Source organism: Convolutriloba macropyga, chromosome 14 (assembly GCF_964194025.1).
Source record: "Convolutriloba macropyga chromosome 14, txConMacr16.3, whole genome shotgun sequence".
NCBI classification, from domain to species: domain Eukaryota; kingdom Metazoa; phylum Xenacoelomorpha; order Acoela; family Convolutidae; genus Convolutriloba; species Convolutriloba macropyga.
In genome coordinates this window covers 6,423,451-6,442,231 of record NC_134481.1, presented here as the reverse complement: position 1 = coordinate 6,442,231, position 18,781 = coordinate 6,423,451, and the positions used below count along the sequence as shown (strand labels likewise).

General features: G+C 34.6%; 1 protein-coding gene across 1 annotated transcript; it reads right to left on the bottom strand.

The window, feature by feature from the left end:
• Positions 1-1,597: 1,597 nt before the first annotated feature.
• Positions 1,598-15,227, bottom strand: LOC142353203 (uncharacterized). The gene is made up of 6 exons (XM_075405422.1): positions 15,050-15,227; positions 11,962-12,074; positions 9,064-9,305; positions 8,485-8,608; positions 8,066-8,149; positions 1,598-1,872 (listed from the first exon to the last, which is right to left on the bottom strand). The coding sequence occupies exons 1-6, from the start codon at positions 15,127-15,129 to the stop codon at positions 1,661-1,663; spliced, it is 855 nt and encodes a 284-aa protein (XP_075261537.1). The 5' UTR covers positions 15,130-15,227; the 3' UTR covers positions 1,598-1,660.
• Positions 15,228-18,781: the final 3,554 nt, after the last annotated feature.

The following is an 18,781-nucleotide window of genomic DNA, read 5'->3' as shown; positions in this document are numbered from 1 at the left end:
TTCTCTTACCCCACTTTCGTCAGGTAAGAATAAAAACTCGTGATTGAAGTTTAAAATCTAAACACAAAAGATTTTAACTCAATTCGTTCTGGTGAAAATTGCCCAGTTTGCGATCGGGGACACTCGTTGTTTGTGGAACACTCGAAGAAGAGATGGTCTGATATGAAAGAGCTCATAGTCATTTTGGGGCAGAGGGTGTTGTCGCATGAATGAGTGAGTCTCATAACAGGATACTTATGGTGATTAGCATTGTTGCTGAACCTCTCATTAAAGTCACTGAAACTCCTTGGGATAACTGATTGTAGGCAATTGATAAAATAGCTGGTTGAAAGTTTCGGTTATCGGCTGGCTAGGCTATTCTTTGAACCAAGAAACCATGTTTTAACCCCTTTTTTGGGACAATGGTAAATGGGGATATACAACAAAATTAAAGTTTCAAAGAATTAAGGTGGTGTAGTTTTCTAAGCTGACTCTGATAATGCCGAGTTATTATGTAAAGTGAGCGCTGAAAAATGCGACTTTTTTCATTTATCACATTAAACGGTTTTCAAAAACGTCTTGCGCCAGTCTCACCAGTGTTTGCTATTATCGGTTTTCAAAGCACGATATTAAAGAATTGTTTCTGAATTTTTAAAAACTAACTCCATCAAATACTGATTTTAGAGTCTGAACTGTATCACGTGAGCGAATAATAGTTAAAAAATTTTTACTTCAAGTGAGTAATAAAATGACCCGAATTACCATAATTTTTTAAATAATAAAGCAGGCTAGCAGAAAGAGAACGAGAAAAATACGTGTAAATTGTGGTTTGTTTCACTTTTAGAGCTGGAAACTGATGCAAAGTTTTGACAGCAATCGTTTGGCGTACAGTTGCCGATGAAAAAAATTTGGAAAACAAATTGTTTTGAATTTCAACCAGCGTGAATTGAGATTTATACCGCAAATTTGAGCTTAAAGAGCAATTCACTGTTACGGGGGATTTTTTGCCATAGAAACCGAAATTTGCAAAATTTGCCGAGGTTGAGTTTGGATGGTAAGCTTGTTCTGCAATTTAAACTTTTTTACGAACAAAAATTTGTAGCTGACAAGTTGAGCTCATGATGAACATCAATATTATATATACTATATATCTCATTACCTTATTAATTTTCTTGTCTTGACATGCATTCCCTAGACGAGACCAAATGGTTATCTTGCAAGAATCTGCCAGAATCTTGCAAAATATGGTTGTCTTGTAAGATTCTAGCTGAAGAAATGGCTATCTTGTAAGATTCTGGCAGAAAAATGGTTATCTTGCAAGATTCTGGTAGAAATCTTGCAAGAATATGCATATTCTTGCAAGATCCTGCAGAATCTGCCAGAATCTTGCAAGATAACCATTTGATTTCCACCCGGGTTTCTATAAAAATAACTGGATTTTTTCCCATTTTTTCCTTCAACCTAATGGGTAGTAAATGCCTTGTAAACTCGCAAGAGGAACTTTATCACAACATTATAAAGTTTTTAATAAAACACATTTTGTTACGATAGCAGCATAACGTAATAGATGCTCGATAGCCAATAAAATCGATGCACAATAAAAATTTTTTTAGCCGACAAGTAACTAAATATTTAAGGCAAAAAAAACTTTTTAGAAAGTGTTAAACTTTTAGAAAACTATTCAAACAATGTTTTTTGTATTAGTGAGTTTATATCTGGCTGCTATGATTGATATTTCTTTTTGTTCCGCAGTTTGTTTTGAGGTCAATTGTGATGGCAAGTCTGGCAGTTTCTCGGGCTCCAGAGACCCACTCCTTCGGGCATTGCCTGTTCTCACGTGATCAAAATAGTCCACAAATTTGTTCAACTCGGATATGCTGATGTCTTCCAAGTCTAAAAATATCAAAGAAATAAAATTAATTTACAATTATAACAGGAAAAAAATTTTTTTATGGAATTTGGATAATGTCTAAAACTCAAAAGTAGCTGTTTTTATTAAACCCACCCGAACATTCAATTCGTATTATTTCTACGGCATTTTAATGATTGATATCGATTGTAACCCGGGTCGAGGAAAAATTGGAAAAATATGTAAGATAAGCGGTGAAAAGTTCTTTTATTTTCACCGCAAATTTCTTACATTTTTTTTGCGTTGAAATGCGGTGAAATTATGTCACAAAAAGTCACCGCTATTCATCGCAAAAATGGATGTCGTTCCCTCCTGAATGTCAGCTCTTGCATGTCATTCGCTTATTCTTCCACTAACTACTAGTATTTTTGTTTTGAATATAAATCAGATTCACCCTACTTTCTGTAAAACATGCGCGGTGAATTTTTGTAATATTTGCGATTTTTAGGCTTAAATTTACATAATTTAGCGTTGAAATATAGTGATTTTTTGTAAGTTCACCGCTTACTATAGTGGTAAAATTCCATAAATTCACCGTTAGAAAATATTTCAAAAATATGTAAGATTAAGGTGTAATTATAGAGGAGAAGGGTTAAATCTAACAATTCTTCCCTACCTCCACATCAATTTCACAGCATTCACTGCTGATCTCACACAATTTTAAAGCTTTTTAAAGTGTGTTTTTCTAAGGTGATCTTAGGTAAATTCACCACTAAGTTAAGCGGTGAATATTTGTAGTTCCACCGCAACCACCGCTTATCTTACATAAACTGGACACTTCTTTCAGAGCACTGAATTTATGTAAATTCATAGTTAAAATCAGCGGTGAAATTATGTAATTTCACCGCTACCAGGTGATTAAGTTTTTTTCACCTCATTCACTGCTTGATTTATGTAATTTCACTGCATTTACCGCTCAATTTAAAAAATTTCCCGCATTCACCGCTTATCTGACATAGTTTTGCGTTGAATGGCGGTGACACCTCGACCCGGGAAGGTACTATCCTCTTGAAGACAGAAATTCGGAGTAGGAACTTACTGTTCCATTGGTATTGGAAAAGTGGCACCAAATTTCTAATTTGTGCAAAAACAGTACCTAAAAAATTAGGTTATTGTCACTGGTGTTAGGGTTTTCCCATTGAAACTTTTTATATTTGTACTTGATCCCAGTGCTTTGAGCAGAACCTCATTTTTCTCTACATCTCTTTGACTGATTTCAATTGTTCACAAACAAATGGATACGGAAAAACAAAATATGGAGACAATAAAGCCGATGTTCTGTAAAACAGTTAAAAACGCAAATCTTTTCAAAAAAATAACTTCCAACAATTTTGGAACAGGATAAATAACTTACTATGGGTCACGCGTATCCTGTTTTAATAACTTGATAGATAAAAATTGAAACAAAAGGTTAAAAAAGAGGCTCGGTAATGTGCGTACGCAGAGAATATTCCGACCTCACTCATCCACAATCTTGACTTATTTGGCTATCAAATGATGAACAGATAGAAAGTCTACTATGGGAATCATACATATCATTCAATGAACCCCTAATGGAATAATATAAGGCCAAGCTAGAGGGCCTATAACTTTTGCTGTTAATAGGACTACTAGAAAAAATTCAAGTAACAAGCTTTAGTGAAGACCAAAACTCAGTTTCCACAATTTAAAAAATCATTAAATTAAACTTGCATCAGATCAAAGCCTAAACGAAACAAGGTAACGTAAAATATAATAGAAAACATATGGGACCTTTCTTCAGTGCGACTGGGTAACAGGTCCAGAAAAAAGTGCAAAAAAGGTACAAATTTCAGACAACTGGTCCTATTTTTAAAAACAATTAAGTTCAAAATGATTAATATCGTTAGATGTTAACTGAAATTGTTAAACTTTTCTATTTTGCCTTCATAGGAAGATGTTGAGAACTGTCATTATCCAGTTTAAGTCATACGACTACAAAAAGAAGGACAAGTACGGCCAAATTAAACTGCGCGAAATTGGCAGTGAAGCCGTTAAAATCGTAAGCTTTACAACAAAAGTCTTTCAATATGAGCAAATACATGAATTTCTCGAACATTTTTTGAAATCTCGTTGTAACAGTAGTAAGAAAGTCGAAAAACAAACGGTTGAAACTAAATCTGTTATAAATTAATTTTTAGCGCACTAGAAACGAGTTTTGACCTATGTTTAAGGATACTAAGCTACAAATCCACCGAAAAACAATTTAAAAAGCAAAGATCAAAAATCCAAATATCTATTTGAAAAAAATTTAAAAAGTCATAACGGACATAAGATTTCAAAAGAAAGAGTCAGATTGAATTGCAACACCTCAGGAAACTAATTGGGCCTGTCAATAACGAGACTAAGTCACGAGACGACAAAACAACAACAAATACATGCAGATGCTCAAACTTCTTAAACAAGTTCACAACACCACCGTGTTCAAGGCACTAGATTTGTAAGAATTTATCTGCAAGTGCTGTAAAACATCACATGCTTTTCATATGATTATCAACCTGTCTTCGTTTTGAAAGGACATGGTAGAAATGACAACAAAATGAAACACAAAAATGGAAATGAATGAAATACTTGACATTTTTATTGAAATTTTATGGTCCAAGTCATCAGCCAAAACATATAGTAAATGAGTTTTCTCATTAGTGAGATTGAATTAAAAGGTGACGAAAATCAAAGCAAAAAAGAGATAGTTGAAAAATCCTTTAAAAAAAATTAATTCGAACTCCATTAAAACAAATAGCTATATATTGATTTGTTTAAATAGCTTGTTATACGTGCTGGGGAAGCAATTGAGACCTATATTTATCAGGTCTATATCGTACAGCAACCAAAAGAAAAACAAGCATACGCAAAAATATTTCCAAAGAAAGTTAAGCATACGCAAAAATTTTAAAATTTTAAATATTAAGCATACGCCAAAAGCACAATATATTCAACAAAAACAATAAGCAGATGTCAATATGGTGATAATACGACAACGAAACAAAATTATTTCAAAAATTGATAAGATCTGCTTAAAAATGAAAAGAAATTGAAAAAGCGTGGTATCAAAACCAAGACTCCATAAAATAAACATAAACCCGTTACAGATATTACTTTATAAATCACATGAGTTGACTTTTTACTGTTTTTACTGATATTTCGCCAGAAGATAAGAGAAATAGTATAAAATAGTGTAAAGTTCAAAAATTCACCGACAATTTTTTAAAACAAATAATTTTAAAGTCATAAGAGACATTGGATATCAAATGAAAGCATTTTCAAGGTTCACTTTGACCTCATAAAAAAACATTTTTTACCGTAAAAATCCAGGGTGAGATGAAAATCTGCCCTGATAATGCTGAACGGCTACCAAGACGCTCAATTGTTCTGATTGTTGCAAAATATATCAATTTTTTACAAAAGTTTTTATATATCGAAAATAATTATTTCCTTTTGTATAATTATTGAGATTAATTTTGCAAAAACTGGCGAAAGTGTATTTTCAGAAGTCTTTTAAAGCCAACGGGAGTGCAAGCGCTCAAAAGAAGATAGCGCTCTTTTTGAGCTTAAGTAGAATATAGCTTCATTTTAAGGGGACTAATTCCAGCAAACTTTGAGAGGCTGAAAAAAGCATATATGGTCCCATTTTTAACAAAAAAGTCTGAATTTTAAAAAAGTTAGCATTATTTTAGTCAAAAAATTAAGATCGAGCAATTCAGCAGCTCTCATCTATCTTTAGAGAAAAAGTAAATGTTACTACCGTTAACAATTTAAACATAGTTTTATAGCAAATTTGACAAAAGTTTATTCAAAAATACGAAATATTTGAATAAAATACAACGAAATCTTGTCTACAATTCACAAAAATTTGAACCTCGATGACTCCCTAGGAAGAGCGAAAATAAAAAAACTCTTTTTATATTCATATTCTACGCTGAACGGGCTTTCTAACGATACCAATCACAACTCTCTACTATGAATATATCGATCGGCTAAAATTGACTGAACAAAAAACCGATTTGAGCATATAGTTCCTCCCCTAACTAAAGTGGGTCGGAACAATCATTGTTTATCATGCATTAGAAACATAGCAAAGAATGAGTCATCAAAAGGATTCTGCCCGTAGGTCTGATTTTTTTCAGAAGCTTGAAGCTTAGTTTTTGACATTTATATTTCAAATGATGGCAAAACAAATGGACGAATTGTTTTGTTGCTTAAATTTGTTACTATCCACGCAAAATGAAGCAGGGGTAAATTTTCAACTCAGTTAATGAATTTTTGCGGTTAATTAATCAGTTAATTTTGCAAAAACGACTAGTTTTATTCTATTCTCTTCTTCTTTCGGGTTGAATTGTTTTAATTTAATATTGGGACCTCAAAACTCAGCTGAGAATTTTTCGTCTAACAGGGTTAGCCGATAAGATAAATTCAGCAAAATTGTTTTATGATATAATCTCATTGAAAACTTGGGTTCAAATCAACCTACAGGAGAAAGTTATACGGCTGTTTGCGAAACTTTACTATAAAAAAATTTGCACGGATAATTTGCAAAGGTATAGCGAGAACAATGATAAGGCTGTTATTATTTTATTTTCTCCGATTTCCTTTTTTCAGAATATCCCGAATCTTTCCAAATTTCAAGTTTTTTAAACAACCCAGGTTGAGGTCCCAGACCGAAAGTCGATATGTCCAGACCGTCCCAGACGGAAAGTGCCTATGTCCAGACCGTCCCAGACGGAAAGCGCCTATGTCCAGACTTTCGTGCATTCACCAGACTTTCGTGCGTTCATGTCCAGAATTTCGTGCGTTCACCAGACTTTCGTGCGTTCATGTCCAGACTTTCGTGCGTTCACCAGACTTTCTTGCGTTCATGTCCAGACTTTAGTGCGTTCATATCCAGACTTTCGTGCGTTCACCAGACTTTCGTGCGTTCACCAGACTTTCGTGCGTTCACCAGACTTTCGTGCGTTCATATCCAGCCTTTCGTGCGTTCACCAGACTTTCGTGCGTTCACCAGACTTTCGTGCGTTCATCAGACTTTCGTGTGTTAACCAGACTTTCGTGCGTTCATGTCCAGACTTTCCTGCGTTCATCAGATTTTCGTGCGTTCATGTCCAGACTTCCGTGCGTTCATCAGAGTTTCGTGCGTTCACCAAATTTTTGTGCGATCATGTCCAGACTTTCGTGTGCGTCCATCAGATTTTCGTGCGTTCATGTCCAGACTTTCCTGCGTTCATCAGATTTTCGTGCGTTCATGTCCAGACTTTCGTGTGCGTCCATCAGATTTTAGTGCGTTCATGTCATCAGTTTGATGCAATTGGGACTGAAAAACGCTGAAATGACCCAAAACTAGTGCACATATTCGAAATTCTCTTTTTAAATCAAATTGTCTAGATGGTGGACCAAAAATTCCAACACCCAACTTAGGTTTTTGAGTTCTTGCTGTAACTTGTTTCAATTTATTCGTCCAGTTTTTCAAAAAAAAATCAGTTGGGTGCAAGTGAAACTGGAAAGTGTTGAAAGGAGACAAATGTAGCGCAAATATCAAAAATTGTTATCAGACAGTTATATTTCAATGCCATCTCATCTTTTACTCTGCACAATTTTGAATGGAAGAGTCTAAATCAAAATTGGTATGCAAAGAGTAGAAAACTTCTTTGACAAAAGTTGAATATATTTCTGCTTTTTTGGTTGCTTATAGAATTAATTGAACTCGACGGGATAATAATTACGAGGTACAGTAATGAATCTATTGAATAAATTGTTTGTTGTTTCGCACACATAATTGAGGTTCTCTCGTAGAATAAATTATGTCCAAATATCCAGGCCTTTTAAAAATTGCGGTATTTTTTTTGCGTTCCGATGACCGTGCATGAAATATCGTATCAAGGTACTGCTGGTGGTTTTCAAAAAGAGCAACATTTTTGTTTCCAAAGGACTTAACCGCCTCAAGAATCGTACAAATTTTTTTACTCTAAAACTTTTCGAAATGGTATATCTTTTAGAAAGTGTTTTTGAGACTGCGTTTAGAAGCTAGCCGACGCACATGCACTGATGCACATCTGAATAATGAAAATTGGGCTATTGATATGCTGCGTCCAGGAGGTCTAACTCACAATAACAAATAATTGCTGGTGCAATAAAAAGCCGATACCTTTTGCAATGTGCTGATCTTACCAGTTTTCAATCCCAAAGTTTTGTATCGTTTTTCACCCAATAGTAGCTGTGTTTTGGGCAGGTCAACTGACTTCGCTCTGAAACCTGAAACAAAAAATGACAGGCAATAAGTCACGAATTTCAAAAGATTGTGATACCCGGACTTGAGCGTTTCAGCACTGAACCAGCGCATTTCAAGAGTAAACACTTATAACAGTTCTAAAAAATTGCATCTCCAGAATATATTAAGTTTCTTTATGCGCAGTTTTTCTTCATTATGGTGATATTGAGGTCATAGATAGAGTTCGCCCAGGCTAAACTCATTCTCTTTTGTCTGAAAGTTACTCATATCGCAAATTTAAGTCTGCTGTTTTATACAATAAATCTAAACGAAAATATCTGACTAAAATGAAATTTATTCGTATTTTTTCTTGTGCTACCTTTAAGTTTGAAGTCATCCAATGTGTTGCATAGCTGATTTCCCTCGCTTGATGCCCGGGCTAAAGCAGTACGGCAGTTTCGAATTCTCCGTTGTATTAACTGTTGTCTAAGATACTGATCAGCCTAAACAAAAACAAACAAAGATAAGTTATAGCTATATTTTATTAATTTTTGTAAACATTTCTATTTTGTCACGGCTTGCTACCAATTTAGAAAAGCTATAGGTAAAGAAAATAATGGTTGAAAAGACAATGATCATAGTCACTGAAAAACAGTTATCCTGAAATTTTCTTCAATCTATCCAACTGGATTAGATACTATTTGAGCTGTCTCTGCTTCATGAATGAATTCCTAACTGAATAGTTGAGACAAAAGTCATCCCTGGTTTTATAAACAACTTCGACAATATATATTTAATACTTCACCGATACATTACATGGTGATCCACTTAATTCAACTATAAGAAAACAAATTTCAACCCATCAATGTCTTGCAAGAATTTTACAAGACTAAATAACAGTTCTTGCTTTTTTTGCAAGGTCTTCAGAGAAAAAAGGTTGATTGTCATTTGCACATACCTTCACATCACCCTCTGATCCCAAGAACTTAACATCTACTGTCTGATGACAAGAAAACTTGACCAGTCTATCGTCTGTCATCAAGTGTCTGGAATCCTGTCTGGGCAGGTATCTGTTGGCAATGACCAGTCTCTGGTAAAAGTTAGTCTGTTCTGGATTCATTGTGCGTAAGTTTTGGTTGTTTCGGAGGGATTCTATTTGGCTTTCTGTTAGGTGGCTGCGTACGTGGGCAGGAATCTTCTCTGGAACAGAAATATATCCATTAATTTAACATAAGTGATTCCTGAAAGGAATTGAAAGGTAACCCCCCCCCCCCACCGGTTGGGGTTGTTTCTCAATGGACACAAAATCATGAAAAAACTAAAATGTGAACGCCGGCCACATACACACACACACACACACACACACACACACACTTACTCACACAAACACACACACACAACATAACTGAAAGTAATTTTGAAAGTAACAACATAACTGGGAATTATAAACAGATTTGGACATTAAGAGGGACAAGTCTGGAAGTGAGGGTCATAGTAGATCCAAAAGTCAATATCTTTGGGTTTCCCAATTTGCACATTTTGATTTCCAGCGCTATGCTACTAAAAATTACCGAAGCCGATTTATGTAATTTACAATTCTAGCAGTTTTGTTATTACCTCAAAAAGGACAGCGCTCTATAAACGGGTTTGGGATCTTTTTCGTTTGCCCCCACCACCAGATTAGTGGGTGCCCGGGACACCATTTCTTAGGAGTCATACAAGGATGATACATGATGTTATACAAATCATAACGTATTTCCTAGTACGATTCTTGTATGACTAATCATATATGATCCGTGTATCAAAACACAGAAATCACAAATGATAGATAAAACTGCTCGTAGATCGCAAGCATTCGAAATCCGATAGCCGACTAATTGAAGCTGCTACAAAGCGATCTATGATTTAAATGAAATCATTTATGATCAATATATGACTAATAAGAAACCATATATGATTCTTGTATATTAAGAAATTATATATGATGGCTGTATGTCTACTAAGAATTCATATATGATGGTTACATGACTACGAAAAAATCGGGTCTTTCCCATTATAGCCCCCCCCCCCCAGCTTAGTGGGCATGTAACCTATAGCCCCCCAGATGAAAATTCATAACCACCTCTTTAACACAAAATCGGAAATCGATGTAGGCGAGCCACTGAAATTAATAACCACTTCTTTAACACAAAATCAGAAATCATTGTAGGCGGGCCGCCGGATGATGACATGGGCTTGCCCATTATAATTGATTTTAGTTGACTTCTCATAACCGCATTTCAGCTGCTACAGAGATAATACGAAATGGCTCCTATGAACTTAATGAAAATTGTAGAAACCTGCAAACATAAATGGGAAACAATAGCGCTCTTTCAAAGCATGTTTCTCGAAAAAACCTGGACCCGTTCCATGAAATAATGACGGCGATTGGAAAATTCCAGCATTCGATACTGGAACAAAACAAAACTTGTAACCAACAATTGTAAGCATAAATGATGAATTTAATTGTGTGCTATAACTTGATTTTTTGGGGGGCTATAATTTTCTGGGGGGGGGGGGCTATAATGGGAAAGACCCAAAAAATCATGTATGATCCTTGTATGGCTAATACGAAATCATATATGTTGGTTGTATGACTGAAACAAATCATATATGATAATTGTATGATTACTAGGATGTCATATTCTTAAAGTATGGCTGCATTGATCTAGGTTTTTTGGAATCAGTAGTTTAGAGCGTAATGATTTAAGCATTTTAAGGTTAAGTTTTATTTTCTGTATGACCCTTGTATGAATACTAAGAAATCGGATCTTTTCTGTTTGTGCCCCCAGAGTACGTTATGCGCCCCCAAGTTACAGAGCACGTGCCATTACATAGTAAATCATTATGTAAGAATATGGCACGTGCGTCTTGGGGATGCAAAAAAAATGCAACCGTTAAGCTGGGGGGGCACAAACGGAAAAAATCCAAGAAAAAAATTCAAATATGACCTAGTATGATTACTAGGAATCATCTTTGACCTAGTTTGACTACTAAAAATGTTGTATGATGAGCAATCCAGGTGCATATTATTGCAGCCCCCCGACGCACGTTCCATATTTTTACATATTGATTTACTATGTAATGGCACCTGGTCTGTAGTGGGGAGGGGCATAACGCACTGAGGGTGGTATAGCGTACTGTGGGGGGGGGGCACAAACGGAAAATATCAGGGGTTTGTTTTCACCCATACCAAACTCGAAGTGTAAATCAGTACTGGGAAATTAATTGGAAATGCAAGTTCCCATGTAATATATTTTGCTCGTTTTCCTCGCCTAAAAATTTCTTCTTTCAAGCGTATTAACGGCGCAAACGGCATAATTTCAACAGCCATGGAGGCGGAGTAACAAGAACAACGTCTAGGGATAGGGAGATCGCGGCTACAATCCCCGCGATGAACTTTATTTTAGCACTTGGCTGAAGTCTGACAGTTCAACATGAACGCACGTTTGGCACGTAAGAAAATTGACATGAATCAGTGCACGAATCCGTACTGATAATGATTTTCATTTAGACGTGCCCAGTACTGATTCGTACTTGGAGTTCGGTACGGGCAGACTTTGGTATCAAAAAAGTGTTGACGATTGCTCAAAGATTGAGTTACTTCCAAAAAAATGCGGCCCAGAGAAATGAATGATGATATAAGGGGAATGCATCGAATGCTTAAAGTTTAAATTGAACCTTGATTTTGTAGATGACGCCACGTTGTTAAACAGGATCAAGATTTATGCAACTGTGAATTTGGATCATATCCAAAGAAAGGAAATGTCTGAAAAGATCGCCCACTCCAAAACAAACTAAACAATAGTTTTCTCACCTAGGTAAGCATATTGTTTAGAGAACTGTCTGATTTCATTTCTGAATGCATGTTCCTTGTCATGTTTACATCTGCTCAGGTGTTTAGACAGCACTGCGAACCGATTCTCAACTCTGAAACAACAACAATATTGGGTAGGTTAATAATTCGTTAATAATTCCCTAGTCCAAAGCTAATGCCAAACTTGCAGCTGTTTGCAAATGTTTGCTCGATAATGCCAAATTTGAAATTATTTGCAAATTATCCCTGAGAATTCCATATTTGCAAATTGGATAATGATTCGTTTGCAAACAATAGGAAGAGTTCGTTCCGGTCGATCTCTGTTTAATTTAGCAATGTGAGTTATTTTCCCATCTATTTCTCGAAGCTTAACTCAATTTTCTTATTTCTAAATTTCACGGTGTGAATGGTGTGTGGTAAAAATTTTCGTACAGGGTCGACCTCTAACGATAATGGATAAAAGAGTTCAGACCTGTTTGCAAATGTTTGTGACAAAAGCCACTGACGTCGTGCGAATTGCTGTCAAACAACCGGTGAGCTGTTGGCTTCGCTGGAACTGGGGCTGGGGGGGGGGGGGGGTGCGGATGAGCGGAGTGGGGAGGGGGGTCAAACGAAGGGGGTAGGGTTGTGGGAGAGCTGGACGACAGGGGTGTTCAATTCGCCAGGTTGGAGAGTGGGCGGGGGTTTCGGAAGGGGATGGGCGTGGGAGTAATGAGGGGTTAAACTTTTAAGACAAAAACTGCGTTTCAAACCGTGAAATTGTTGCCTCAAAAAAGTTTCAATTAATTCCATATTAAGATTAAGAGACTAGCACGATGTAAGGCTCTAAGTCAGCTGCTCGGCCACTTAATGCCCTCTGAGCTCTACTTGTTTATCCTGTTTTTGTGGTCTAAAAGTCAAATGGGTCGGATGAGAAATCCTTCAACCCAATAATCGCATAAGAGAGAGCACAGGACTAAAACAACCCGGGTTGAAGTTTCTTTGATTTCATACAAGGATCATATATGATTTCATACTGTCCATACTTGATTTCTTAGTACGATCCTTGTATGAAACCAAAGAAATCATATATGATCCTTGTATGATTACCAAGAAATCATATATGATCCTAGTACGAATACCAAGAATCATACATCTATTTTTTGAAAATCTTTAACAATTTATGTTTTTTGTTTTTATTCGGTAGGGCATCACATATATGATACCCCGGCATCACATTGTGATCCACCAAAAGACCCTAACGTACAATATCAATTGCAAGTTGGGCACAAAATAAAAGAGTAAGTCCAAACAAATAACAAAATTTTTGACATACTCTGAAGCCAGTTTATACATATAAATGCTCATTTATAAAAAAATCAATCACGAAAAAAATGCATATCACGTCATTTTCGTTTTATGAATACGTTTAAACCACAAGGATATTCTTTTAGCGCACACAAAGAATCAAATGTGGATTGCAAATGCGATATAATAATTTAATAAGTCCTCTGACTACATTATACGAGAATTTGTGGCATCAGTCAATGTATTATGTGTCATATATGACCTTGTATGAATCCAAGATACAACTTCAAAGAAAAATCAAAATTATACAGTTTTGTCTTTGAATTTTTCTGTATGATCCTTGTATGATTTCTAGGATATCATATATGGTCCTTCTATGACTGCCAAGAATTCATACAAATCATATATGACCTAGTATGATTACTAAGAATCATATATGACCTAGTACGAAATCAAAGAAAGTTGTATGATCGTTAACCCGGGAATTGCAGCAAACACCGATTGAGAGTAATTAAAAATTATTTCATTATATAAAAAAAATTGCAACTTTTTACTAAAAATTGCAAATTTTTATTTTCAATTTAATATAGGGTTTGACTCATCGACACAATATTGAGCTCAATTAAAACCAATTGCAGAAAATTTTCGTAATAGCTCGTTTTTGCTTTATTGATAACTTTTGGGAGGTATTTGAATTAGGAGATATTATCTGATTCGAAAATCAAGGTCAAACGCTACAGTATTGAATGCAAAATGTTTTTTCCCGAAAAACTATATCCAGGTATGTTGAGAAACAACTCCAAAACAGTCTCAAGCCTTGACTAGTCTTTTTGGAGAAAGACTTTTTTCTCGCAGAATGAAATTATTAAAAATTTAAAAAAACAAAAACTTTGCGGATTTTTTCCGGTTGTGTACCCCAGTACATTATGCACCACCATTTACGGAGCACGTGTCATTACATAGAAAACTGTTATGTGAAAATATGCCACGCGCGTCGGGGAGGTGCAAATAATATGTACCCACTAAGTTCGGAAATGGATACAATTCAACTTTGCTGAGAGTGATCGAACAATGGCAAGCAAACAAAATAGAAAAAGGGAACCAAATAAATCAATTCTTTCATCGTCTCATCTGCCGCATCTAACAGATTTTTTAATAACTGAACAAAATTAATGATTAATTGCGTCGATTACATGGAAAATCTTAATATTTTCGATTACATGGAATAACTTAATAGAAATTTTGTACAACTTTTGTATCTTTGTATTTTTATAAACAGATTAACAAGTTTAGTGATGTCAGATTCTACTTACCAAATTTGTCTTTAATTATACCCTAGGCATTAGTTCCTATATCGATCGATTTTGCATTCAAATCACTGAACTTCTTATTCGATTTCCGTTTTAGTTTGATAACAAACTTTCAAAATATTTCTTAAAACTATGTTTTGGCGAATCTTTTAAAACTTTCAATAATCTCAGTTAAAAGGGGTTAAAAAAATCGCCATGAGTGTTGGAAAGCAAGGAGAATATTTAATGTTCCATTAAATTTAGCTAAAACATTGACTTTTTTATTGGGTTATCATATTTCATTTTGAATAATTTTCATCATTTAACCTTTTGTTTCCTTAATGGCTGGTCTCACCTCTTATTAGTCTGGATGATAACCGCTAATAATAAAAAATCTGGGGGTGGATTCGGCGGTCTATGACCCGCTTTAAATCTCTTCTCAAATTTTTGGGTAATTTAAAAAGATAGTCTGAAACCAAAATCGAAAGAGGAAACCGGAAATCATATCTTACCTTTTATTATCTCGTTTAGCGGCGTCGAACTTTGACACGATTTCTTCGTGTTTGACCGAAGTGTCATAATCAAAAGGCATGTCGTCTTCTCAAGTCCAAATCAACCAGCTGATCAAGGTTTTCCATAAATCAGTTTTTAAAAATAAACAAAACCAGGACTGGTTTTATGCCATAACAGAATGAATTTTTTTGGTTATGACAACTGTTTTGCGCAGCTGTTATGACTCATTTAAGAGGATTACTGAACAGTGAATAAACATGTTTTACAATTTTATGCCGCCTGAAAGATTTACTTTGTAATAACCTAGTAATGGTTATGGATTTATAACAATGGAAGTCCGCTTCGCGTGTTTGTTTGGTCTCACGGGTGACCTGTTTTAAGGATTCTTTTATGAATGGCGTCGATTTGGTTGAGAAGATGCAAATTACATGTTTTGAAAGTGTTGTTCATTTCCAGGCAACCAAAACGTCATTCAGTGTCACGTGACTGATCACTTCACCTTGTCAATCAACGATCAACAAAAAGCAATCGGAAAACAATTGATGCTTCTGATCTCAATGAAAGCTGAGAAAATATGTGACAATAACACTTGTTTTTATACATGTGTCCACAAACAGTGTTTACAACAGAAAATAATTAATAAACAAAAGTATGATATTTTTTTTTCATATAATGACCCAATTTACTTCAATTTAAACGGACTGATTTTAAATAAGAAGTAATTAATAACATATAGGAATATATCACAATCAATTTCTGTTAAAATTGTAAATAAACTAGCAATTTTTATATGAAATCAATATTATAAATATCAGTAAATGATTTGGTTATTTAATTTAAAAAAGATAATAAAAATTACCAATTTCAACATTACCCGTTACTCTTTAAATCGATACAAGACTATTCAAAACAGCCCGGTCAATTTTGTATCCAAAAAACGAAAGTAGTTGGGCTACGATCGAACGTTCGAGAAAACTTCAATTGCCAGCTTTCATTGTGACATCAGTATTAGAAAAATGTCTTTCAATGTCAAAGTAAATCGCTTCACCTTGCTTATCAAAGGATTGAAAAGAATAATGTCGGGGAAAAGATGAAAAGGGAGTAATGACAGCAATAAAACAAGACCAGATATCATTTTACGATTTATCAAGGTTGAGAGGAAATTCTGATCAAAGATCTTCCGTTTATCGAGCAGACATATTTGAGTTTGAACAAATCTTTCATTGTAATAAAATTAGAGGACAAAAATTAAATTTTGATCAACAAATACTACTTGTATATATGTGTAATATCTTTTGACTTGTAAAATCTAACCTTCCCTTAAATTTAAACTCATAGTCAGATATCCCCTTGGTATGGGAAGTCTAAAACATCCAGAATTTCTGATCTAGCTTCCCTAGAAAAAAACTAGATTTTAATCTTTCCTTAGTTGCATGTAATCAAAAAAAGTTTTTTCAGAAATGTGGATTCCAACCGGAGCAAGGAATTATTCAATTTGATCAAACTTATTGTCAGAGATCCCCAAACTATGGGAAGTCTAAAATATCGATAACTTTTTGGTTTAGTTTCCCCCAAAAGTTGGCATTTTATCTGTGAAAATGGTGAGAACAATCATATTCACCAAAAAAACAGCGCAACACGTCAAGTCAAAAAGTACTGTATTTGCTGTGAAGATTTGCGCCCTCTAATGGTCGATTTTCTACTTAACCCACTTTCTGTTGGCAGCGTTAAACTATTTTTTTTACAGTTGAACGGTGAATTTTAAAAAAGAATCAGCGTTATAAACCGCTAAACTTACAAATTTTCAACGCATTTGTTTTCCACAATGATTATTGAATCTAATTTAGTTTCACGTGCAATATCATAGAAGTAAATGACAAACGACGATGTGGAATCATCGGCTGTTGACGTACAGGAGGCGAGAATTTCAGACCCGTGTAGAGCATTTTCTTTTTTGAAAGAGTTCCTCCGAAACTGTTTTTATAAATTTGTATTATCAATTTACTGGTCAAATCCTGCCTCGCGGTTATGAATACTAATTTAAATAATCAAAAAAAGTCAGTTACATTACAGGGGTCACGATGAACATAGTTAGTTCTTCAGCAGAGTCAAATATTGTTCACCAATACAGAAGGTTTTGTAAAACTCCTAGCATCAAAGTATGCTTGACGCTATAAAGTGATAAACTTATCCTGACGATATTCTTAACAAGATAAAGAAAAAATAGAGATAACGGTTCTTTAATATTGCAATTGATAGCTTTTCAGTTTTAATTAGTTCTTCAATCTTTCCGTAGCAACTTTTATTAAAAAACATTTATGAAATTTACTTTTCGAGCGATTTTTATTGCTGTACAGAAGATTTGTTCCGATGGTAGACATAATGTCACACTGCTATGTCGACGTTTTTTTCTCAAAGCTAACTGCGCCACATAGCTCTAAACTATTAAGTATATGTTATTTTAAAATAAAATGTAATTATTTAGTGTTTCAGCAGAAACTTATATCAAAAACAATTTTTTCATATGTTCAAGAGGGGATATGAAAATGGTGTAAAAGTTGAAAAGAGCTTTTTATACATGGGGTTCATCAACTTTTTTTGCGTTAAGACAATTATCCAGGTTTCTTGAACACTTTACGGCATCAATTGGGGACCGAAGTGCCCTTTGTAAACATTGTTTCAGGAAAAAAAAAATGTTCAAAAATTGTTTAAACCCAGCTAACACTTTTTTGGTATACCTTTTTGTTCCGACCCTTTTTGTGGGGGAATAACTATATACTCAATTGTGTTTTCTTCCGTCAATTTTGGCTGATTGATTAGAAACGCGACTGGTATCTTTAAAAAGCTTTTCGGTTTTTGTGTTTTTTTAAGAGGAATTATCGAATTTCAAAGCTTTGTGTGGACACGAGATATTTGGCATGATTTTGATCACTTTTTGTGTAATTTTTGCTCAAATTAGGATATTTTCTATTAAAGTATTAAGCCGAAACGTGCTACAAAAGGATTCAATTATGTGTTCCTATTAGACGAAAGGCGCTAAAAAATCAAATTTCTGTTTCTGGTCTCATAGGAAAGTTTATTATCATGAAATTCAAATTCGATTTGAGATTTGTTTTTTTTTAGAAACAATTTCATACTTTTTTATTCAAATCTGTCTCCCGTAGACTAGACACGTTTCATATCAAGTTTCAGTTTATGAAAACCTCATTTGCAATCTAATGATGTAAACTAAAACAAAACAATCGTTTTTAAGGAATCGCTCATTTTTTTGGCTTTGACTCCGAGTTTTCGAAAATTTTAATAAAATTTTGTTTTTTTTTTAGTTTTTTCTAAAAATTTGAAGTTCTCTGGCATAGATTCCTTGATTAAAAGGCTTCAATAGGCTTCCTGCTGAGCATTAAGTGAACCCATCTAGTGCTTAGAGCGGACAGCCAACAGTTGGTGAGATTTTAAAAACAATTTATAGAATTTTTTTTTGAACACTAACCGAACTTAAACTTCTTTTTTGAACTATAAATCATTCTCAGCAGTGAAAGGACCCCCTCTCAAGTCCACTAAGTTCAGATTTAATCTGGTTAGCGGTTTTGTCTTGCAACTATTGGTATCATGACTTCGATTCCAAGAGTTTTCATAATTTTAATATCAGTTTTTGGATACTTTTCACATTTTTAGCTCTTTTTGAGGTCTCATCACATTATTATATAACTGACGGTTCCCATTGGCTTAGTGAA

Excerpts from the sequence above, each read along its gene's own strand:
- LOC142353203 (XM_075405422.1), bottom strand. The coding sequence starts at position 15,129 with ATGCCTTTTGATTATGACACTTCGGTCAAACACGAAGAAATCGTGTCA. Across the intron at positions 12,075-15,049 it reads GCTAAACGAGATAATAAAAG|AGTTGAGAATCGGTTCGCAG; the intron begins GTAAGATATGAT and ends TTGTTGTTTCAG. Across the intron at positions 8,609-9,063 it reads GATCAGAGGGTGATGTGAAG|GCTGATCAGTATCTTAGACA; the intron begins GTATGTGCAAAT and ends GTTTTTGTTTAG.